This window comes from Echiichthys vipera (assembly GCF_963691815.1).
Source record: "Echiichthys vipera genome assembly, chromosome: 11".
NCBI classification, from domain to species: Eukaryota; Metazoa; Chordata; class Actinopteri; order Perciformes; family Trachinidae; genus Echiichthys; species Echiichthys vipera.
The window spans coordinates 27,662,997-27,688,197 of NC_139836.1; the positions used below are offsets into that span (position 1 = coordinate 27,662,997).

General features: G+C 39.6%; 1 protein-coding gene across 1 annotated transcript; it reads left to right on the top strand.

The window, feature by feature from the left end:
• Positions 1 to 4,255: 4,255 nt before the first annotated feature.
• Positions 4,256 to 24,942, top strand: LOC310953498 (B-cadherin-like). Its single transcript, XM_083922558.1, has 18 exons — positions 4,256 to 4,450; positions 5,340 to 5,451; positions 7,890 to 7,978; positions 8,718 to 8,900; positions 9,179 to 9,319; positions 9,978 to 10,133; positions 11,063 to 11,207; positions 12,878 to 13,050; positions 14,930 to 15,058; positions 16,380 to 16,565; positions 16,797 to 17,041; positions 17,821 to 17,963; positions 18,115 to 18,206; positions 18,355 to 18,487; positions 18,825 to 19,043; positions 20,842 to 20,972; positions 23,265 to 23,408; positions 23,942 to 24,942. Exons 1-18 carry the CDS (start codon positions 4,400 to 4,402, stop codon positions 24,152 to 24,154), a joined length of 2,685 nt encoding a protein of 894 aa, XP_083778684.1. The 5' UTR covers positions 4,256 to 4,399; the 3' UTR covers positions 24,155 to 24,942.
• The last annotated feature ends 259 nt before the right edge of the window (positions 24,943 to 25,201 follow it).

Sequence of the window (25,201 nt, forward strand, 5' to 3'; positions counted from 1 at the left end):
AAGCTTAAACACTATAGGAATCGCTATCATACGGATACAATTTTATACCGGACTAGACTACTGTTTTAAAGCTATGGTGCTCATTCTGAAAATCAGATGAGCCTCTGAGACAGATTTGAAAAAAGCCCCCAGACTAGACTACTGTTCTAGTTTGAGATCCGTCTCAGAGGCTCATCTGATTTTCAGAATGAGGACCATAGCTTTAAAACAGTAGTCTAGTCCGATGTTGACTCCTCTTTGGTTCCTATGTAGGTCACATTTCCTCTTGGTTTCTGCCTTTTCCTCCGTCGACTTACGTTTTCCCTAACCTTCTCTGTTGGGGCGAGCAGAGGCCGCTTGCTGGTATCTGTCTTTTCTTTCTCCATGGTAACAAAAGCTCCGGTAGCTTTGCGGCTAAGCTAATCACTAGCCGCCCAGAGTTTAGAGAGAGGGAGCGGGAGTGGGAGGGGACGAGCCAATGGGAGCCTTCCAGACCGAAGGGCTCCCATTGGTCAATTTCTATGCAAGCCTACGGCTGAAAGACTGAAATTTTTTGTTCTTTTTAGTATTCATATCGTGTAGATCGGACTACAGGACCATAATCGACATATAAACGATGTTAATAATAATTACCAATATTCCAAATCGTAGAGCATAGCTTTAAGTGGTTTAAGATTTTAAGTTTTCTGCATTTCACGAGTCAAAAAGATTCTGGCATTCTAGTTGAAGGAGTTTTTTTCTGAAGTAGATGACAAAAAAAATAATTCATATTCTTGTTTACCTGTTTCCTGTCTGCTTCTCCAAACTGGTGGCATGCTAACCACCATCTATCTACTGTAGCTAACCCACTGACTATTGATAAGTACCTCATGCAACCACCCTTCAAAAAAGCCAAACTATCTCTTTAATCATACCCTGATGAAGACCATAGTCATAAGGAAGTGAATCCCTCACTCTGCAAACTCCACAAACTAACAATGTAATCTGACACTGCCTTCCTTCCACTCCTGCCCCCTCATTCCAGTCCTCTTCGCTTTTCTCCCTCTCTATCCCACATTGACCCTTTTCACTAAGTGGTGGCCACTGTAAACTGACCAGTCTTTCTTCTGCCCCCACAGCTGTCTATCTTTCTGTGGGAAGGATGGATGACTGATGGAGGGGAAGAGCAAAAGATAACATCACTTAATTGCTTTTTTAAAAGTCCCCTTCTTTCATGCTAACTCATTCGGAAGCTGTTAGAGGGTGAGATATTATAATGCCTATGATGGAAGGAAAGGACACTTGAAATAAGTGTTATACAGTTCAATGTAGCATAAGACATTACCTTTCACAGTTCTGCTATATTCTTTCCTTTCAGATTCTTTAGAATCATTCCTTGTGCTCAGACAAATACCATTCCCTTTATATCCCTGACAATATTTTACAAGAAATACATTACTTGCAAATATTGGGTATTTATTTGACCTTTTTTGCATACTGGCATCCATCGAAAGGCCAATATTGGGAACGTACTCTGTGTTTTTGTGGCATATATTAATATTTAAAGCCTCCAATTTGAGTCAGTATAGCCTACTATATGAGTTTGTATACTGGAATATTAATACATGTAGTCTCTCATTACCTGCAAACAGTGAGACATCCTCCAATGTTAAAAAGAATATTTAAAGGCTCTAGATTAGTTTAAAAAGTAAAAAAAAAAGCCGGGAGCCCTCTCACATTTGTGAGTACATTTGAAAATGATGGTCCTACATTACATTAGACCTACCTTAATTTCTTTTTAAACCTTTCTTTTTATGTATTTAGCCCATCTCTCATAATTTCACACTGGGATAAAATCTGAACAGCTGCTTGTGAAATAATGACTTAGCTAATAAAAAGAGGCATGGCGCACTCTGCCCCATATGGAAGCCCGTTTCAGCCACTGAAAGAAAAAATATTGCCATGGTAAGTCATAATGATGAGATAGAGTTGAAAATATGAGATAGAAGGTCAAAATTAGGAGAGAAAAAGTCAAAATTCTGAGAGAAAAAGTCAAAATTATGAGATTATAAGTCAAAATAATGAGATAAAAAAAATTCAAAATTATGAGATACTTTCACACAACATTTTTTTAACAAACTTTTTAAAGCATTTTTTTTATAACTTTTTTAAAATTAACTTTTGTCAAGAATTACAGTAGCAGGTTTTTTTTCGAGAATTTTTTCAATTTAATTTGACAAATCAGTTTGTTTTGTACCGTAGCTATTTGGACAATGTGATATCAAAAACTACTAAGATTGAGTCAAAACTTTGAAAAAAATAAGTTTCAGTTAAAAAAAACTGTTGTGTGAAATATCCCATAATTTCGACTTTTTATCTCATAATTATCATTTACCCCGCCTCACGCCCGATGTCAGCTGGGATCGGCTCCAGCACCCCCGCGACCCCGACCCCGGGATAAGCGGTTGAAGATGAATGAATGAATGAATGAATATTTTTTCTTTCACCAGCGTAATGGGGCTTCAATAGCCATAGGTCAGAAAAAATAAAAAAAGCCACAGGAGCTAGCCTCCTGAGATTACCTACTCACAGTAAGTAAATCAAGATGTAGTGTGTTGGTGTTGCTGTTTTTTTCTACCCATCAATAATTGAAGTTACTAACATATGCAACAGTGCTGTAAATTTGTTTGCAAAGTGAGTCTTAGCCTACTAGCTGAGTCAACAAACATTAGCAAGGACTTGCTAGCTCCTTAGCAAGAACTTTCTGCTACAAGGTTAGTCTAACTAATGTTTTTCAACAGTCACCATTTAAACAAACTGAATACAAAGATGAAAGTGTAATTCTGGCATAAAGGCATTCCATGGTCTTTTTTGGCATGAATTTACATCAAATAAGCCATTAAGCAAGTTATTTTGCTATTTTGCGAAATATCAGTGGTTATGAAAAGCCCCGAGCTACTCAGTGCTAGCCATGTCTGGCTGCTAGCGACTCTCTGGAATTTATCCGCGAATGATAAGTGATATACGAGAAAAACTGTCTTGATTGCTTATTTGATGCTTATTCGTGCTGAGAAAGACCATGGGATGCTTTAACGCCGTAATAACACTTTAAATACACACACACACACACACACACACGCACACGCACACGCACACGCACACACACACACACACGTCTGTCTAATTCAAGAGAGAGAAAGACAACAAAAACAAATAAATGGGGGGGGGGGGGGGGGGTGTCTCTCTCCCTCCAGCAACAGGAAGTGTCCTCTTTTACACTTTTACCCTTACTACAAGCCTGACTCAGAAGTTGGAAGTTCCCGATTTTCCGATTACATGTGAAAGCAGCGTAGCCGTTAGTGACGCTGTCAGAGGCAGAGAGAGGGAATGTCACAGACTCAGCAAAAAGGCAAGTAGTACTTTCAGCAGCGGGCCATATAATCTATCACCACTGTTTTTTAAATTAAAAGACAATTAAACAGATGAAAATCGTATGGAGCACAACATTATACTGGTCACAGTGTAAACCTTTGTAACCTACTAGTCTTCCCGCCAGCTGATGTCCAGCAGTCAGGGACAGAAAAGGATGGATGGATGAAGGAAGTGCTCTTTTCTTTTAGGGACTCATTATTGATGTTTATTACTGTAGCCTAGAGAATGACTTCAATGAGCACATTAAAAGTCATCCTTCTGGGAGTGACCTGCCTTACAGTGGGCCCCAAACGGTGTAAGCTACTGTGTAAATACAGTACAGCATCAACATTAAACATAAAATCTTAACTCTGAATTGGCAACTCATTTAGTTTGAAGAAAATAGGGAAGCCGAAACTTCCACTGGTTTTCAGGCTGGTTTCACCCTCACGACAGCACTCCTCGGATATATACCGGTGGTTCTTGGGAGTATATAGGGTTAAAATCCTCAAAGCAACATTCGCAGGCTGATATGGTTAATACCCACATGGTAAAATCTGATTTTTACTTAACAAATATGTGCCGATAATATTGGAACATATAACAACAACCAACGTGTGTGTTTGTGTGTTTGCGTGTGTGTGTGTGAGAGAGAGGGGGGGGTCAATAAGAGGAAATGAGACAGAAAGTGGTAGAACACTGCTCACTTAGCTCAGATCCAGCCCGGCTCATTGCTGCTTAATAAGAACGCTATCAGTGTGCTGACTAGTATCCGTTGTCCGTGAGCAGGAAGTAAGTAAAACTGCCGGTTTCTGTCTCCCCAGGTGTGTTCAGCTGGTCCCCCGCGCACCTGTGAGCTGACGTCATACGCTGAGAGTACCTGCACAAACTCGTCCGGCTGAACTCAGTCACTGAACTTACCTTCAGCAGGGGAGGACAAAGACGCGACGACGGCCGCTCGCAAAGGAATACATTCAGTTTTTTTCAAAACTTTCATCGCGAAGAATCTTGAAAGAGGATTTACAGACAGATGGGGACCGCTCGGTTCGCGGTTTGGGCCATTTTAATCGTCATTCTTCAGGTGAGGTTCCCTGCGACTTCAGTTTTCGCGTTTTAACCAGGTAGTTACTGGTAGAACCCTACTTGGGTGTTTTAGAATCCCGCTTTTGTTGGAAATGTCTGAGGATATGTTCGGTTACACGGCAAGCAGCTGTTTTATCAAATGTTTTATTAATGGCACCACTTGCCGCCGTGTACCGTATCCACGTAAAGGAGCGATGTTGTTAGGGCGGGTGATAATGGCGAAATTGTATTTGAATAAATTGTTACTTCGACCATGTTACAAGGCTTAATTCAGTATGAAGCCGGAAACCTCAAGTCATTTTAAAGCAACGTATAGACAAACGTATCAACACACAAGGCAGGTTGAAATCGCCATTTTTTTAGAGTTTGATCTCGAGGAGTCGGTGTCTCCACGGGCCTCGCCCTAGTTCCGCTGATGACGTAGTCGGCAGGTTGTATTCTACACTTTTCAGTTGGTTTGGTTGCAAAAGCACATTTGTCACCACAGTTTATTCCCACCCACTGGTTTTCCATTGTGATGTAACCATTAAAGCCTAATGGCAGTTTTTTTTCAGACCAAGTTATGATAAATAGACCTACAAGAACACGTTCGATCATTCATTCAATTGTCACCTTGAGATATCGTACATGTTTTTGTACACATTTTCGAAATGTCACAGACCAAACTAATAGATCCATAAAGAAATGACCCTATGACTCATTGCCCTTTCGTTTTAAGTTGATCTCCCTCAATTGGGGATGGCATTAGTGTTGTATACTGTATTTCACATAATCACATGCTCATTTAAAGTTTTCTCAAAAATGATACATTTTCTTGTAGCCTACTGTTTGCATATTTTTCATATGCCTACATTAGGATAAACTAAAAGGCAGTTTTCCTCCCTTAGGTCTCTGCTTTAGTGACTGCTGAGGAGCCAGCATGTGTACCTGGATTCCAGTCAGATATGCTGATTTTCAAAGTGTCCAGGAAGCACCTGCAGGGTACAAGACTGGGAAAAGGTACGGTCAATACAGGAAGCTTTCTCTCACTCACTGGCTAACGCACACACACACACACACACACACACACACACACACACACACACCCTGTAAGAAACTGTGGTGTGTTCATTTCCAATGTCCTGTATCAGAATATATGAATGCTTTTTAAATTGTACATTCCAGAAAGAACATTGTATCTATGGAATCACCTCGACCTAAGTTAAAGCCATCAATGACTTTAGCTTTCCCAAAGTGCTCCTCTGACTCAGATTAGCTGTTACCATTGTTCTCACCCCCAAACAACTTCAGGTCTCAGCTTGCACTCACTGTGCACCTCATGTGTGCCTTTACCTGTAGGGCAAAATAATGTCCCTGAACCTGTTTTACAGGCCTTGCTTTTCAAATAGTGTCAAATGCTCAAAGAAAAGGAGCACTCCACAGCTGTAGTTTTAGATGTTTGTCAGGTCATGAAAGTGTTTCCACCTTCTTTTTTCCCCAACTGTCTCAGTAGAATAACAAAAAGAATAACTAACTACTCTGGTGTGGCCTATATTTGGGTCTAACTGTCACATCTGTTTGTCTAAAACAAGATTATATTATAATGAGCCAGGCTCCTGGTTTGCTTTGTGTAGCTTCAAGAGTTGTTTACTGTTGTGACCAAAAGAGACAGACTGAAAAAACGAATACAGTCAAATTAGATTTTACTTCGCTACACTTTGTATCGGAGTGCAGCTTACTTATTATATTGGAGTAAGAGCAAACACAGGTACCCAGACTTTGAAAAAAGGTGCTCCACTTTACTGGCCATCACTGTCACTGTTGGGCTCTGGAGCCTTTCATGGCATGCATTTGGCAAGAGGTGGGATTGAGAGTAGAGCACATAAGTGAGCTTCACCTAAACACAGGAGCACTGACAGACAGAGATGTTAAATCTTTGGGGAAGAGAGTCCATAAAAGGATGTAACTGGTTACATAATGTCACAGTTTTATAACTATGGAATGGCAAAGCTACTAGTGTTGTCACGATACTACAATTTCAAAGTCGATACCAATACCCAGGAAAATACTCCATTTTCAATACCAGAGGAAGAAAATTACAAAAAAATAAAATAAAGATTAGAACCATACAAACAACATCATCAACAACACTTTAAAAACATTATCTGACGTAGCGCAGTCTTTCCCACAGAGCAGGTAGCAATGTGTCGTGCAGGGCCGTACAGAGACTTTTTGAGGTGCAAGGACTCTGACAACAGATATGTGATCTGCAAATGTACATACCTATATGTCTCTCTTTTAAACTTCTATGTTTCTTGGAACTGAATAATCAGGATCCCATTTGAAGTTTACAGCGTGATGGGGCTGCCATTTATGTTATTAAGACAACTATTAGGCTATACTTGTATATATTTATGTGGTACACATTAGAGCCACCCAGTCCCTTTTGAGCTGCAGAAATACCTTTTTTATTTGACTGTCTTTTTGGCACCATGACGGGAATGACAGAGCTTTTCTTTTGCTTTATTCTCGTGTTTGTTTGGACGATCTTTAACCAGGTGCCTGACAACAGTAACAACGATAACAATACTGCAGCTGGACACACACACACACACACACACACACACACACACACACACACACACACACACACACACACACACACACACACACACACACACACACACACACACACACACACACACACACACACACACACACACACACACATTTAATTAACGGAACAATATTTCAAAAACGCATTGAAAAATAGCAAAAATCCTCATCAATCTGTGGCGCTCAGTGTTGATTGTGTGGCGCACACTGTAGTGAAAATAAGAAAGAAAACATAACTGCAAGGTGTATATAAATGACAAATATATTCAAATTCTCATGATGCAATGATTAATCTTTTTTTCTTCTTTCTTTTTTTTTTACACAATGCAGAGATGTGAAGTGCAGTGTGTGCTGTTTTGTCTTAACTACCCCCTTGAGTAATTAATGTGATTAACATTTCTGGTGCCCATCCCTAGTCTGTTTAGTGGTTGCTCCATAGTACAACCCCAATTCCACTGAAGTGTGGACATTTTGTAAAACGTATAAAACAATACAATGATTTGCTAATCCTTTTCCACCTATATTCAATTCAATACAATACAAGGACAATATATTTAATGTTCAAACTGAAAAACTTTGTCTTGTGCAAATATTTACAAATTTTGAATTTGATGCCTGCAAAAAAACGAAAAGCCCTGCGTAGGTTGTAGGAGATGTAGCTTTAATCAATTGAACTGTTTTCCTGGACGAGTCAGGAATAATGACATTCAAGGACCTCTGTAGAATTCTGTCAGATTTCACAATACATTTCTTAATGTTCTGAAGACTTGCCAATTGTCACTTTGTTTTCTCTGTATGAACGACATTTGTAATGTTTGATTATTTCTTCTGTCCAATTCCAGTGGGCTTTACGGACTGCACTGATCGCAGAACATTTGTTTTCAGCAGTGATGACACCCGTTTCAGAGTACAGCCAGATGGCACATTGAAGGTCAGTAGACTTCAACAGACCTGACTTGTAGTTTATAAGGGTCTGCTCACACATTTGTACCATGCCCAAGCACGATTCACGGCTGAAGTGTAGTTCGTTAGAGCAGTATGAGTGCAACAGTACACTTCCCTGCCACAGCCCGGTTAAGAGAGGTGGACTTCAATACGGAACGATTGCACATGTACACGCATACGATACTTCAGTCCTCCACAATAAAATGGCCCCAAAAATGCTCCAAAATATACCGTAAAGTCTTCTTCATTTACATTTTTAATGTAAACCACCTGAGCGTGACCCAAACGTTCTTACTGCTTTCTCTCATCAAGGTCACTTTCCTATACTAATAAGACATGTAAATGGCCATGCACAAATATGAAATTTCCCTTGTAGATTCTTTAGAAGTCTGTAAATAAATTCTACTTGCACTTCGGTGGCGATCATTCAGTAAAAGCACCCCGAAAAGACCGGAAACGGCGGCTGACCGGATCCGTCCGGATAGGGATAATACCAGCAAACAGCGTCCGACTGGTGATCCAGTTATGTTAGCTCTGTTGAGTGTGATCCTTCATCATTTTTCAAAACAAACACCACATGTTGACCTGAACCCACCTGATATGTTGCACAGATTTAATTAAACAGCAACATTGTCAATCTATTCACACATGTTGGAAAATAATCTACTTAAACTGTTAAAAACCTGTATGTTGGCCCTTGCTAATGAGTGTTTTTTTCCCTCCAGGTAATCAGGCCCGTTACGATGCATCATGGACACTTGGAGTTCTTTATTCACGCCTGGGACTCACAACTTCGCAAAATGAGTGTTCCTGTCACAGTTTTTCACCGAGAGCATCTCCATGGAGACCACAAATACCAAAACCACCAACACCACCATACTGAAGTGGACTCTGTTAATAACACAGAGGTAGGATAAGAGACACTGTTGAAGGGGTATGAAGGAAACTTGCAAATCTATTTGTAGTCGAAATAAGAGTTTAAGGGCCCTATTTAAAGGCACAAGTGCTTCTAGGCCGTGTCCAACTCCACTTTTGCTGGTTAAACGGTGCATAATATGGATACACATTTGAATAGTTTCAAAAGTACTATAATCAGATATTTCCCTGATCCATTTTAGGTAAATGAGAGTCCAATATCTAGTGTCTGTTGTCCTATAACTGGCTACAAATATGCATGTTCTTCCAGGGTTCAATCGATCAACAGGAGCCCATTCTGCAGTTTCCTAAGTCTGGTGAAGGTCTGAGGAGGAGAAAGAGAGACTGGGTTATTCCTGACCTCACAGTTTCTGAGAATGACAGAGGACCGTACCCCCTAAAAGTATCTCAAGTAAGCGGAACTAAAGCCCTTGGACCTGAGAATGTGATACTGAACTGTATTTTGAATATTTGTTTCTACAAATGATGTTGGTTTCCACGTCTCTGTTTTTTTTTCTTTTTTTTCTTCCATCTTTCTATTTGCATTACATTCCAATGGAGCATTCACTGTTCTTGTGTGCATGTCTCCCTACTTCCTCCTAAGAAAGACATACTTACAAATTTTTACCAGTTAACTTGTGATATAAAGTGAATTTCCTTGTTTTCTGGGGACAAAGTTGCTTTCATATAACAAGTGTAATAATCCTGGTATCAGTATAAATCATAATTTACCTTAACCCTTATGAAATGGTGCTAGGTGTTATGGCCAAAAATATGTAGGATTTTGGCAGTTTTCGTAGTATATTACAGTATTTTGTTTCTTTGCATGACAAATTACCATAGCCATGGCCTTTATTATAGTGTCCCTTTTCAACTGTCCCTCTTGACAGTAGACGTTCAGCAGGGTCATTTTGTAAATGGAGAATAATTAGTGTTACAAATTGTTGTGTTCCATGATGATGTTCCTTGTTACTGCTTCCATACTGCCGTAAAAAATAGTTTTGCAATATTGTAGCTAATGTTGTAATCAGTGAGAGTGATATAACTCAGGCTTTGTTTGTTTTGTCCAGATCCGTTCTAATGAGGACAAAGTAAAGAAGGTCTATTACAGCATCACTGGTCCGGGAGCTGATCAGCCTCCTGTTGGCCTTTTCACCATGGACAGACACTCTGGTATTTTGTACATCACACAACCACTGGACAGAGAAAAACAAGACAAGTACATGGTAAGCATCCGCTCTGATGTAGGTTGATATACTTTTTTCACTTATCAGGAGTAACTTTTTAGTTGCTCTTATCTACTTTGAAATGCTGGTAATGTACCTAGCTTGTAGGCGTACTGTATTTCAGCTTGGATCATGCGCTCACTCACACACACACACACAAGTCCCATGCAGCAGATAGACACAAGCGGCTGCAACCCAGAACTTGAGGCCTTTTTATATATATTTATATATATATATAATATTAGATAAAAATGTTCCTTAAATAAAAGGCAGGTAGGTATGTATACATAAGCCTTTTATTTATTTATTTTATTTAAGGAACATTTCTATTTAATATTGTCATGTATTGTTATTTAACAAGCTAGTAGTTTATTTGTGTGTCAATACCATGTACATGTTGATGTTGTGCAGCAGGTTATTACAAGTGCCCGTGTGACATTTGGCACATGTCGATTTGACTTGAAACTGACATTGTTTTTTGTATTTCTTTACGAGGGAAAAATATTGAGATGTGTATATATAAAAAATATATGAATAAAAAAGCAATATTTCTTTATAGTTTGGTTCTTTATTGAAACCCTTATTGGTTCTTTTTTTTTAACACTAACTTATTTTTTAATTTTTTAATCTATTGACTTAAAAGAAAATAAATTCTAAGCAGGATCAGATTTGTAGCATATTTTAGCCTAAATATAACTAAAACCTAAATGTTATTTCCAGAGCAGCAACAGAAAAGTTTACGACATCAGTCACTTTACAAATTCAAGTTCACTGATCACACTGATCTAAAATGTCAATTAAATAGGTCATATTCCTGACATCAACAATTTTGAACTGTGCCTGTGTGTATGCTAGTGATATGCAATGAAAGCAACAACATGGATCATTCTTGCATGTACATTATTATAACATGTGTTTATTGTATGCAGTTTCAAGCACATGCTGTAGCAGATGGGGCAGGAAATGCAGAGGAGCCTATGGAAATTGTAGTGAAAGTTTTAGACCAGAACGACAACAAACCTGCCTTCCCTCAAGACACCTTCCTGGGAGAAGTTCCTGAAGCCTCACCACCAGGTACCATCTGTCATCTGTCTGACGATATTTTAGCCTCTGGGGGCAGCAGCTAATATTTGGGGATTTCCTGTAGGGCTGTAATCAACCAAAGAAAATCATGATCGACAAAAATTCGACCTCCTTCAACCGGTCAATTGGTTAATGGGAAAAACAAAAACCTGCATGTTATCACTAGATTTACGGAATCGTCCACAGTACCCTCTACCTTGAAGCATTGTGTGTCCACCGAAGTGTTTTTGTCCTGAGGGCCTTGTCCTGTGTGCGTGTGTGTGTTTTGTTTTTAAAAAAATTTCTTTTATATGGGAGTGTTGTGTATTTCCACTCTGCTACAAACACCAGCAACATAACGAGGTGCTGGGCGTCTATAATATTTGAGAAGCTGAATACAGTATTTTCTGCTATATTTGCATAAAAATTACTTCAACTATAAATCGATTATCAAAATAGTTGTCATTTATTTTTCTGAAGATCGATTAGTTGATTAATCGTTGCAGCATCTGATATCTCATCTTTGTGCTAGCTTCAATTCAATAGTGGTGCAACAGATCATCCGTGATCCGTTCTGATCAATATCTTAGGTTCGGCACACACGTGATCCGAGGATTGATTATAATAATAAAAAGTTGTGCACATGTTCAGTCAACACACTTGTTAAGAGCTTGAACGCCCCGCGTCATTTAAATTCCCTGTATGGGAGCTTTTTGGCTTCCCTGTCAAGTATAATGATGAAGAAAAGAGCTTAGTGGATAAAACCGTGATGGTGTGTAGGCACTGTGGAACATGAAAGCCATACGACAGTGGAAACGCATCAAGCATGGCCACGTATTTGAAGCGACACCAACAGTACAGTTTCACTGACTGGAGTGAAAACGAAGGCTGCTCAACAACTGCTTATCACCGTGGCATTTGAGCAGCCGCTTGCTGCACAATCCGACCGCGCTAAAGCCTTTACAAACTCTATCGGTGAGTTGGAGCATCGTCTGTTACACTCACGACAGCCGGGTGGACGTCATCACAGCAGACTGGGAGATGAGAAGTTCGGTGCTCCAGACACGCCGCCACCACAAGAGTCACACAGGCACTAATCTTGTGCAGGAACTGACACAAGCAGTGGACGAATGGAAGATAAAGAGGCCCATTACTAAAATCCCAGTCCCAACTGATAATGCCAAAAGTCCAATAAATGCACTGAATGAGGCAGGACTGGGCCCACAGATACGGTGCTTTGCACATGTAGTGAAAAAGACAAACTTTGCTGATCTGAAAAATGATCCTATCCGTGACTCTGATCCAAGAAACGATCCGAACTGTGACTTTTTTTGATCCGTTGCACCCCTATAATTAAATGTGGTGGTTTCAGTGTTGTGCAAATTGTCACATTCTGTTTCTTTTCATGTTTTACACAACAAAACACATTTGTATGTGTATATCGGCTTTAAAGTGATCATAGATTTACACTACTTTTAAATTAGACGGTAATTTTAACCATGACATGACTTTACTGACACCCCACGCGCCCAAACACCACAATCACCAGATCCATTGTTGGGTCAGAAAGAAAACCAACCGTTAGCCCTATGGCCCAGCATTATTTTGTAAATCCCCCTTTTCATTAAATTCTCTGAACACTTTGAAACCTCTGTACTTATTTTTTACTTCTGTCTCTCCAGGTTTTGAGGTGATTACGGTTGTGGCCATCGATATTGACCAGCCAAACAATGACAACTCAGATCTCCGCTACGAAATTATAAGTCAGGATCCAGAATTGCCCAGTGCAAGGCAGTTTGTCGTCAACCCAGTCACTGGAGCCATCAGAGTCAATGCCGGTGGACTAGACAGAGAGGTGAGACTTCTGAAACATATTCCACCTCTCATTTCATATGCTTTCACACCAGAAAATTGTACTGTAGAACTGTCAACAAAACTGAAGTAGTTTGTAGAGCTGGATGCTTCTCCATTCATTGGTGGTGCAGTCATTGCCAGTTAACTGGAAGACAAAGTGGAATTTGGGTTTATTTCCAAAAGGTGGGAAGTGAACACAACAAAAATACTGGCCGAACAAAAAATAAATCAATCTTTGGATATGTAAAAAACCCTATACAAGTTACTGTAATGCAGTTGGATTTCTGGAAGTCAGCAAACCGTATCTTTTATACATGATTTTTCCATCTATGGTCTCAAATCCAAAATGCCTTCTCGGATTCTGTTGCAAATTGTGTCATGATTAATTGGTCAGCACAGCTTGCTTGTTTCCTCCAAAATGCAATAAATCTGAGTGACAGTACACCTTAAAAATCCCTCCTGACGGAGTAAAAAGCCAGGTCTGTTGCTTTTTACTGTAGATTTTGAACTGGGACTGCTCAGGTCTGCTTTAAATTAGATCCACCACACAGAACTTAGTTGAAAAGAAAATATGTCACTGTTAAAGCTGGTTCACCTGTCAATCCCCTTATGAACTTATAAAACAATGGTGAAGAACACCAGGTGCAAATAAGAGTAGGGATGAACCGATTCGATTCGCCGTTTATGGAAAGGTCATAGACTGGCTAGCGTGATTAGCATTGTAATATCAAAACACGAACCAACAACAGTTTGAACTAAGTTTCACCAGCTGAAATGTTACATATTCAAATCAAAAATAGCTGGTTACTTATAGACGTGTTCCTTAAGATACAGCTGATAAAATTAATAATAGGTCAAACCACAGCTTTGCCTAAACATAACAAGACTGAGTGGAAAAACTCTATACAATGTTATTTAAGTTACTTTATTCTCAGGTTCAGCTGTTACATTTTATTTTAAGAGGTTTAAGCTGGTGCACAATTGTTTATTTTACAAATGAATGAATTAATAACAGTTCAGTACATTTGTATTTGTGTGTTAATTTGTTACTCTTTTTTTTTTACAAAGTTAAGGAAGTAATGTTTAAGTCAATTCTGATGCCTTTAGTCTCTTCCACATGCTGAAGTGTACACTTTATTAATTCAACAATGGTACCGGGTATCAACCAATATGCAAAGCCTAGGTATCATATCGGTATCGAGACTGAAAACGTTGAATCGGTGCATCTCTAAATGAAAATTGAGTTTTCATTCAAACTAAGTTATGACTGGTTTGTTTAACCACCAAATTAAGCAGAGAACACAAGGCCACAATTCCTCCTAAGTAACAGTATGACTGATTGCAAGCAATGTAGCATTTAAAAGTCTAATTTTTTAAATGAGTCCGGCACAGTGCTCACTCCTCATAACACACACCAAGGCTACACTGCATCACCTCCAGCAAACTTCACTGAGAACAATGGGGGCAAAACAGCATCACTGAATTGTTTAACCAAATATTCTCTGGTCTAGCACCGCTAAAAACTGAAAAAAATAGAAATCCGTTTGCACATCATACACTTTGACGCAATACAATTCACTACCAAGTTTGTTTGTAAATGGTTAGCTACTGACATTATCTTCACTTCACCTGTTTAATGGTAGTTAGAATATTGAATATAAATTGACATCCCATTGGGAAAGAAACTAGTACAACAATAACTACTTCCATATCACAACCTGCAACCACCTCCAAGCATACTTGCTTGAAGCTACTCTTAAGGCACTATCTAAAGCAACAGGACTTGAGAAGAGGAAATCCTGTAAGTCTGTAAAGGTCTGTAAAATGGCAGCAAAATTTTAAAGCCTTCCAGTTGACTCATTGTGTGTCTCTTCTTACAGAAATACCCAAAGTACACCCTGGTGGTAGAAGCAGCAGACATGAAGGGAGAAGGGTTGACTGGACGAACGAAAGTAATCCTTACTGTCACAGATAGCAACGACAATGCTCCGGTCTTCACTCAGCCCTCCGTAAGTATAACAAGTACTGACAAGTACAACAGACCTCTCCAGAAGAGGAGTTCTCTATGGCTTTGTAACCATAACTAGGCACAGCTCTGTCAAGCTTGGGGGTTCTCACCATACTGAAGTAGTGGTCCATGGGGTTGTAGTAAGAACTGTAGTCTGTCTTTTTTTTTTTTTAAAGATTATTTTTTTGGCAGTTTTCAAGCTTTTATTAGATAGGACAGACAGGTAATGGGGTGAGAGAGAGAGAGAGGGGGAGAAGTGCAGCAAAGGGTTGCAGGTCAGAGCTGAACCTGCGGCTGCCGCCTCAAGGACGCCTCTTTACATGGCATTAAGTAGTGGCTTTAAAGCTCAACTTTATAGCTGAAGTTGATAACTTCTAAAAGGTTTTTTTTATATGTGCTGAAACTGTCCTTGTATCCCCACTGTACTACGTGAGATGGATAATTATGTCCTCTGCCTCCACCTGGTGCTCCTAATGGTAACTGCAAGTTTTGCCATGCCTGAAGGAAAATGACAAATCAGAGCTAAATCAAGATTCCGTTACTGCATTGCCTATATTATAGGATTTCTCACCCTGAATGTTTTCAAAAACATATTTATATTTGTGACTAAGTCAAGCCAAACCCAAACTAAACGGCTCAGTAAATTGTTCTTGATTCTTCTTTGACTCTCGCTGCTTGTCTCTGCTCGCCTCTGATTGGTTGTTTTCCTTCGGACAGGGTGGAATCTTGCAGCACTTGGTGTAGGTAGAAGAACATGATTTTTTTCACAGCTTATGTCACATGTAATACTGTCAGGATATTAAGACAGTTTCAGCTAATAATGAAGAAAGGCATTCCTCTTTTTCATTTTGCTTAGTAGTTAAAGTTTGATTGGAGCTCACTTTTGTTCCTGGAAGTTTATGACATGATTGGGTAATCTTTGGATTTTTAACAGTATGTTTAACATGGGATGATCAAGTTTACACTATAAAGATCTTTTTTATATTGTAAGGCAGGTTTTTAGCACATTTTGGCTTAAAGTGAATGAGCTGTACTACTATACTATATACTGTACTACTATTTATTTATTTTTTTAACCCCTGTCTGTATGTATGTATATATATATATATAGATAGATAGATAGATAGATAGATAGATATGTATGTGTGTATTTTAAACCTTGGCCTCAATTTCATGATCTGCATCAAAGGTGCTCTGACTGTCATGAAGATCCTGAAATTATAACCAAGGTTATAATAAAAAAAATTCAATAGCAGCAATCTTTTTTCCAATCCTTATTTTCTCCATGGTTCATTTTTAACATGACCCTTGCAATCTCCCAGTATACGGCGAAAGTTGCAGAAAATAAAGCGGACACTCAGATCCTTACGATCTCGGTAACCGATGGGGACGAGCCACATTCCCCAGCTTGGAACGCCAAGTTCAGGATTGTCGATGGTGATCCAGGAGGATTTTTCACTGTCAAAACAGGAACAAACAAACATGAAGGAATGATTTCTACTGCCAAGGTAGGAAATAAACAGAATTCTCGAATAAGACGCAATAATAAAGTTGTGAGATTTGTCAATAAATGTGTGTTGTATTTATAGATTATTTTTCACTGACCTAATGTTACTTTTGTAGATAACAGTGACTGTAATCTAATAAAATGACAAGGACATTTGAGTTGCACAGCAGTGAAGTTGTAAAACATTTGTCTAATAAATTGTGCTGATGTGCTTTTCTTTCCATTCAACCAGGGTCTTGACTTTGAGAAGAGCGGCAAGCACACACTGTTGATTGCTGTGGAAAATGAAGTTCCTTTTGCTACTCCACTGCCCACTGCCACTGCCACAGTGGTGGTGACTGTGCTGGATGTCAATGAAGCTCCAGTCTTTGATCCAAAACAGAAAACTGTGTCAAAACGGGAGGACCTTCCCATCGACAGTGATGTGTTGCAGTACACCGCTTCTGATCCAGACACTGCACGCAAACAGAAAGTCATGTAAGCTCAAACGCTGATCTACCTTATTATTTTGAACATGTTTTTTTTACGTGTAATTCATCTTAAATCGCATAAAGTAATATAAACTGTGAAAAAAATGTGCAGACAGAATTTACTACATGTTAACATGTGTCTTGGAAAAGTGAGTAAAACCTTTAGAGTTTCTGCATTATTTTCTCAAACGTGTGTTTCAATACAATGTTTTAGAAAAGAAATGTTGATCCTGCAGAAAACTGCTAAAATTGAGGACCGGCCCCATGTTAACTTGGTGGGAGCTGATGGAATCCTTGTTGGAAACCACTTGCATGAACATCTCACATACTCGGCTATTAGTCTGCATCAGCAAACACTCTGCTTTCTGTTGAGCAGGTCTGACGCGTTGTTTCGGTTCAGACCTTTCCAGTCAGTAGCTGTTTATATACACTGCTCACTTTGAATACTTTTATACAGAGGATTCCGTTTAGGTGATCCTATAACAGTGATCATAATTAAATTCTGTTATCACTGTCAATGTTCTTCAGTAATATTCCATAATCCTAAATATTTTGTTTTTCAGTTTTAAATTTGGCTTAATGAGCATTTAGCCAAAGAAAAAGTAAAGTATGACATGTCTCTAGATTAAATTGCCACCATGTCCAAGGGAAACTTAAATAACTTTATATGGTTAATATCAACTCAATCTTATTCAAATGATCTGATCTGTGAATACCCCAAAGCATGTTTGTTGTAATGTGTTCGCTTGCATCGAATTTACATCTTTCTACGCTTTTCTTGTTTAGGTATAGAATAATTAGAGACCCTGCCGGCTGGCTGAATGTGGCCAAAGACACAGGCCTGATTAAAGTTAAAAATGTCATGGACAGAGAGTCCGTCTTTGTCAAGGACAACAAATACACAGCACTCATTGGTGCATATGACAATGGTAGGTGGGAAGCAAGACTTACATACACTCATCTGTTTTTTCTGAGCTGAGAGACAAAAATATGGACTTTATCTGACTGTGGTCTTTAGTTTCCTTAGAATTGAGTTGTTCTCCTGATGTGTGTTTGTGTGTATGTCTGTCTTCTCACCAGATGAAGTCCCAGCCACAGGAACTGGTACTTTAATAATTCTGCTTGAAGATGTCAATGACAATGCACCCACCATTGATGAACGTGCAATTAAGGTGCGTCTCTCTTCCTTAACGCTTATGCTCATGTTTTTGAGCAACTGTAATGCAGATTTAAACATGTGGAATTTGACATGTTTTTGGGTGTAGAAGCCACTGTTGTGCATTAACTTAAGACTTGAGTCTGACATTGTTTTTTCCTCAGGTGTGTAACAAGGAATCGGCTCCTCAGCTGCTGTCGGTAACTGATAAAGATGGGCCGGGCTTTGCTGCTCCATACAGCATCTCTTTACAGGGCATGTCGAAGACCAACTGGACTGCTAGGATGAACGAATCCAGTATGTACACTATTGCCATCCAATCAAATAGTCAAACATTTAAGGTTTTAAGAAGTCAGCAGATCAACAAAACAATTAATTACATCAAGAAAAAGAGTAAACAGTTAAGGAGAGGAAAATTGTTGCTGTTGTTCATATATCTGTATATGTACTATGTCAGAATTGCTTCAGTAAATGTAAACGTTTAGAAATGTTTTGCAGAGCTTTGAATGATTTTATTTTATGATGGAAGATAATCATAAAAAAATATATATTCGTGTTCCACTGACTTCCATGAATTAGACAAAATGACAAACTCACTGTTTTTTTTTTCCAAAACTTTTTTTCTTTGTTGCAGAAACGGGCATCATCCTGAATTTATTCACTGAGCTAGACAGTGGAGAGTACACTGTGGTCCTGAGGGTTTCAGACAACCAGGGCCTAGAGCAGGATAGCACTGTGCAGGCCACAGTGTGTGACTGCACTGGGGAAGAAGTGATCTGCAAAGGGCGTGTGGCAGGTGGCACTGAACTGCCTGTAATCCTAGGAATACTGGGAGGCATCCTGTTGCTGCTCAGTAAGTCTGATTTTTGATGAATATTCTGCCTGAAAAATCATAGGCTCCAATCATATTTAAACCTAGAATTATTGATTCATTGATATATATATATTTGGAGGGGTGAGGATCGGGGACGGGATTTTCAGCAGGAGACAACAGGTCAACAGTAGATGTCACATAGAAGTGTTGTAAATCATCTGAAAGCTGCAACCTGAAGATTAATTTGAGATGCAGCTCAGCACTGTCAAGTTCTTCTGGTCATAAATCCGTATTAAACATTGGGTTTTGGTTAAATACCTTTATGCCTATAATTTAGTGTTGAAGCTTTACGGTTCACAAGGGCTTAGAACATTATGATGAAGAATTTGATGCCCATTCTCTTGCTCAATAATGTCTCAAAAGTAACTGCAGCAGTTTTGGGTTGATACCATTTCTTACACAGATTTCTTGCTAAACTGAACCATTTTTTACCAACTGAGAATTGGTCAAAATTTTTTCCAAAATCCCTCATTTAATAAATTCTTACCTTTCTTGCATGTCTCACAGTCTAAGTCCCGTACCTTTTCCCCCTGCCTGACCTCTGATGCTCCCTCCCTGTTGCTCCCCCAACACGTGCGATGAGGGAGAAATGCTGCGTTCCTGCAAAGTCTGAAGTTTCAGACATCCAACTAGGCAAAGTGCACTGGAATGCCTGTCAAAGTGGAACCTCCTACTACCGAATTTAAGGGGGATCGACCTACCCCGAATTCGCTAGTAGAGAGTTCCACTTTGACAGGCATTCCAGTGCACTTTGCCTGGTTGGAGGTCCAAAACTTCGGACACTGAAATGCATGTGAGCAGCGCAAGTGAAATGGAGTGACAGATGATAGGCAGGAAGCTCAGGAAATAGAATAAAATGATTGGTCGGACTTTTATCAGAAATATATGAGAATTGAATATAGATGAGTCCCCAAAGCAATTTCAGTCAAAAGCAACAGCACTTGGTTATTTGTCTACGAAGATGTATCACCTCTCATCCGAGAGGCTTCATCAGTTCATGTACGCATCTGACCAGGCTGGGACTGGTCCAACTAACTGGTGTGGAGATCCAGGTTTTTAACCTCTCACAGGTGCCAACGACCGTCGTTGCTGACAGTCATTGGTGGGAAGTTGGTTTCGACCAACAACTGTCACTCTTAACGACAGTCATTGACACTTGGAAGTAAGTTGGAGCCAGCTGATGGTTAAAAGAAACAAATCTCTGACAGGCAGAGACACAATGCATTCTTAATTCTACCAAGCACTACGTCTGAATGAACCCAAGTTTAGCAGAACTCTATTGTTAATAAAGAAAAAAAAAACAAACCTGAAGCTGAAGAAACCCTAAACGTCAACGGAAAAGACACGTGAACATGAGTGACTGCGGGAGAGACAGTGAGCTGCTCTGTGTGAGTGAGCAGAGGGGAGGGGCGCTGTGATAAGCCTATCACAGAATACAGACACAGTTACCTACCCAATGAGGATTTTCATTCAATCCGAGCACAGATATTGACTCGTGTTATTCGTATCATACTCCGACTCGGCAAAAGCGCATTTTCTGTACCGGATACTCGTTTCATCCAAGTATCCGGCTCATCTCTAGGAAACAGGCTGAACCGACATTGTTTTTTGAAACGTTAATTTTATTACATGTAAGAGTGATTAGAAACATAAATGGAGTGCAAGTACGATGCATTCATTGATGGTTTTCGTCTTTGTTGACTGTAGGAAATTGGTTGGACTTGTAGTGACTGAATCACAGGTGTGTTGTATTAAGCTTTGTGCTTTGTATTTTCAGTGCTGGTGTTGCTGCTGCTGCTATTCGCAAGACGGAGAAGAGGAGAGAAGCAGGAACCTCTACTGCAAGATGACGACATCAGAGACAACATCTATTACTATGACGAAGAGGGAGGCGGGGAGGATGATCAGGTAAATTAGATAGGTTTGGACTAATTTCTTCTTGACGAGGCTCAAACAGGTGCACATATACCGTTATATGGACTACATTTCTCGCCACGTCTCGGTCAGTCCCAGTTAAGCAGCGCTGCTGTTCAGGCACTTGTTAAAGTTAATGGGAAGACTCATGTTCACCCGATGGAGTGTTTTCAAACATCAGTAGATAATCAGTTTCTCTGATCAGTGGGTTTTTTTTGTTTTGTTTTTTTAGCGAAAGCACCACCTTTGCTAGCACATTTTCTAGAGGAAAATCCAGTGGAAGTTGAGTCAGTGAATGAGTGATTAGGGCCGGGAGATAATTCAACATGATAATCAATCGCAGTGAAATTTTTTTCTTGACCAGAACTTAAAAATAAATCTAGGATTTCAAGGAAATTGTAATATTTGTATTGCTGCAAATTGCATTGCTGGATTATTGCCATTGTAAGCAGCATGTTGGCAGCTTTTCAATGATTTGGTAGTTGAGGTGGAGCTAATTTTAATCTAAAGTATTGATTTGCCAAGTAACTACACTGACATAACTGTAGCAATGTAAAAAGTATGATTCTTTTTTTTTTAGTCGGTGAAGTGAAAGTATGAACTAGCACAAATAGAAATGTACAAGTACCTCCAAAGTGTAATCACGTATAGTACTTGAATAAATGTTATCATGTAAACATTTGAACACAGGTCATTGCATCAGACATTGGGCCTCATTTATCAAACTTGCGTGGAAACGGGCGCAGATCTGAGCGCATAATTGGTCGTAGGAAAGGACCCACGTGTGATTTATGAAACATTCGTATCGGACCAATCTCAGCGTATGAATGAGCGGGCCTTGATAAATGTGGCGGTTGAATTCGATCATCTTTAACATAACACAGATCGGCATCCTGACATCCGAGATGGAGCAAAATAAAGATGTGCTTTTTGTCAGTCTTTAGAGTGGAATAAAAGGGGCCCATAAAAACACTGTATGGAAAAAAATAATGGAGGGAGTCAAACCGAAGCAGCGCTCCACTGAGACCTGTGTGCGCCTGTGCGCACTTTTGGACAGGTGTGCCGTATTCAGCACCCCTGCCGTGAAATGCACCCCCTTGCATTATAGCTGATATTCAAAAGATCCATTTAATTCATTTTGTAATTATGGCTGCAGTATATTTCCACAGAACATAAAAAAAGTGTTGTTTTGTGTTCACTTTTATCCAAGTTTGTGATTTTAAACTCTTTAAAATAGTTTAAACACTGTAAGTAACCAATGTTCTGACCGTTGTGGGTTACCTGTATATAAACTACTCCTATAGTTCGTAACAACAGCCAGAATATCACCTATAATGCGAGGGGTGCATTTCATGGCCGGGGTGCAGAATACGGCACAACACTGGCGCTACCGGTGGGTCATTAGGTATTCCGTAAGAGGATACCTTTGTCATCTAGAAGAACCATACCAAGATGTTAATCATCTGATACCTTGTTTGATTTAATGCAATTTATCAAGGGTAGCCACTTACCAAGGAGATGAATTTGGCTCTGCAGTGCGTCTTGCTGCAGCCACGTGCCAACACATTCATTCATTAATTCAATGTCGGGGTCGCGGGGGGCTGGAGCCGAGCTGTTTTGATATTTAAAAGAATTGCGTGTGTTCCCCCCGGCCACCTGGCCACCACGTTTAAAAGCGACAGCTTGGCATCACAAATCACCTGTACATTTATCGAGTGGTAGTTTTTGCGATTGATGAATGCGTAATCAGTCATGGATGGTGCCTTCAGACGCACATGAGTACAATAAATCGCTCCAACCACGATTTTTATATTTTTTTTATTCGTTTTAAGAATCTGTTTTGATCTGTTCTTAATATGTGACTGCTTATGCTTAATGACAGCTGAGGTTTGTTCATTATTTTCAGCCAGGTTTTGCTGTGCTGCACCGCAAATACACAGGCTCAAATGTGCGTACACAATCTCAGACCTGACGTGAGATCTGACCGTAGCTCACGTCCAAATTGATAAATGCCGACGTTTGCCAGGAAATGGTCGTACGCACGTTTTTCTGCCGTACGTTCGTTTGATAAATGAGGCCCATTGAGAGCATAATATGTGATTTTTTTATATACATTTGCCATATCATATTCCTGTCTAAAGATATCCTTATTATCCTAATATGAATTGAAACTACATGTCGCTTATCATGGATTTTGTTGATTGTATAAATGCACAAAAATATGTTTTAGTGAAAAAGAAAGTTGCAGTGTCTTATGTGTAAACCCCTACATGTGTTTGCCATCAGGACTATGATCTGAGTGTTCTCCACCGTGGTCTGGACAATCGGCCCGAAGTGTTCAGAAACGATGTGGTGCCAAACTTCATGCCAGCCCCTCAGTACCGGCCTCGCCCCGCCAACCCAGAGGAAATCGGCAACTTTATTGATGATGTGAGTCAAACATTCAACAGCTCATACAAACATGTTAAAGGTTGAATATGGAGAATGAGCAGAACACTGCCATTTAGTGTCTCGAGAACGTAGTCGCAACCACAAAAAACAATTCCACCAGTCCTGTTAGCAGTAAACAGCCACTACTCAGAAGCCAAAGAATGTGGATGGGTTGCCAGGTCTGGAGACAGGCCCGGCCCAGCAGCCTACAGGCGACCAACACTATTGGCTGACACAATGTAAACAGAACGGGACAAAAAGTCATTGTCAAACCCGTCAAAAATTTAAAAATATAAATTCAGACTAAATATCTTTTTTATGGAAAAGCAATACTTTCATTCTCTACCCCTCAAAACGCCTTGTGGGTGTATTATTAAATAAAAAAAAAAGCTTTTAATAAAGATTTTACATAGTCAACCTTTAATATTGGTTGTTACTTATCGCATTATCCTCTATTCAGGTGACTTGATTCTGCTGTTTATAAAAAAAAACGTTTGCAAAATTCAAATGTATATTCTCTGCTCCATGCTCAGAACCTGAAGGCAGCTGACAACGACCCGACAGCACCGCCCTATGACTCCCTGCTGGTGTTTGACTATGAAGGGGGCGGCTCTGATGCAGGAAGTCTCTCCTCTCTGAACTCGTCGGGCAGCGGAGACCAGGACTACGACTGCCTCGGCGAGTGGGGACCCCGCTTCAAGAAACTGGCTGACATGTATGGAGGAGGAGAGGATGACATGCTGTAAATGTACCAAAGATCAAATAATATGAATATGTGGATGCCCATATGACTGCGTAAATGTTAGATTGATTGAAGCATGAACTGATAAATGACTGCATCCCAGGGAAAGTATAGCACAGCCAGACATCAGTAGGCCCACAGATGGCTGTTTTTTTCCTCTGTGGGGATTCACGTTTATCGTTGACAGTGCAGTCCTGTTAGCAATAAACAGCCACTACTCAGAAGCCAAAGAATGAGTTTGTTTTTTTATACAAGTTCCCCATTTTGAATGGTTAAGCTCCGCCTGCCTGTCTTTTAGATCCCTGCTTACGTCTAGGCTAAAGACTGTGCTTTGTGTTTATTTTCTGATCATTGAGTTGTGGAGCCACATCATCTGTCTTAATGTTGATTTATGGATTTTGTGCAGATATTTCAGCCTGTGTTGTAGCTTACTGGGTGACACTGGATACTTAGACAGATGCATTTGGCAATTTATGGTACTTGTCTTTTTTTATGTACAACTGCTTCAGTTAAATTTAATTGTTTTGTATTTCTTTTTGAGGAATAAAATTACAGATGCTCAAGGGGAAATCCAGGTAGCAAGCTAACACCACATTACCATCTGAGGCTGTGGTCAATGAGTTATCAATAAATGCTTTTAAAAATGTTTTAATGTCTGTTCAGTTGACATTTTTACCACATTGTAATATCAGAACACTTTTTGCCTTTACCTCCACTGGTACTTTATTATAACCCTTTGTTAATTTTGATCTTTTTTATAAAGTTATCTTAATAAATAATGGATTTTTGAAATGTCTTTTGTTACACTTCCTGGAGATCTAATGTCTTTCACTGAAAAACTAATTTGGAAGTGTACGGTTCAGTAAAGCAGCAGTCATGACAATAGTGCAGGAGAGTCAAGGCCCCTTCACAACTTTCTACTTCCAGCCCCCTTGCTTTTCGAACACAGCCTTTATTTTGATCTCAAATACACACCTGTAACATTTCTTGAGTTTTTCTTGCGAAGTTGGGGTGCTATCACAGTGACATAATCTGGCCACAAATACTCTTA

Coding starts and splice junctions, on each gene's coding strand:
- LOC310953498 (XM_083922558.1), top strand. CDS start 4,400: ATGGGGACCGCTCGGTTCGCGGTTTGGGCCATTTTAATCGTCATTCTT. Junction 9,320..9,977: donor ACCCCCTAAAAGTATCTCAA/GTAAGCGGAACT, acceptor TGTTTTGTCCAG/ATCCGTTCTAATGAGGACAA. Junction 11,208..12,877: donor TCCTGAAGCCTCACCACCAG/GTACCATCTGTC, acceptor CTGTCTCTCCAG/GTTTTGAGGTGATTACGGTT.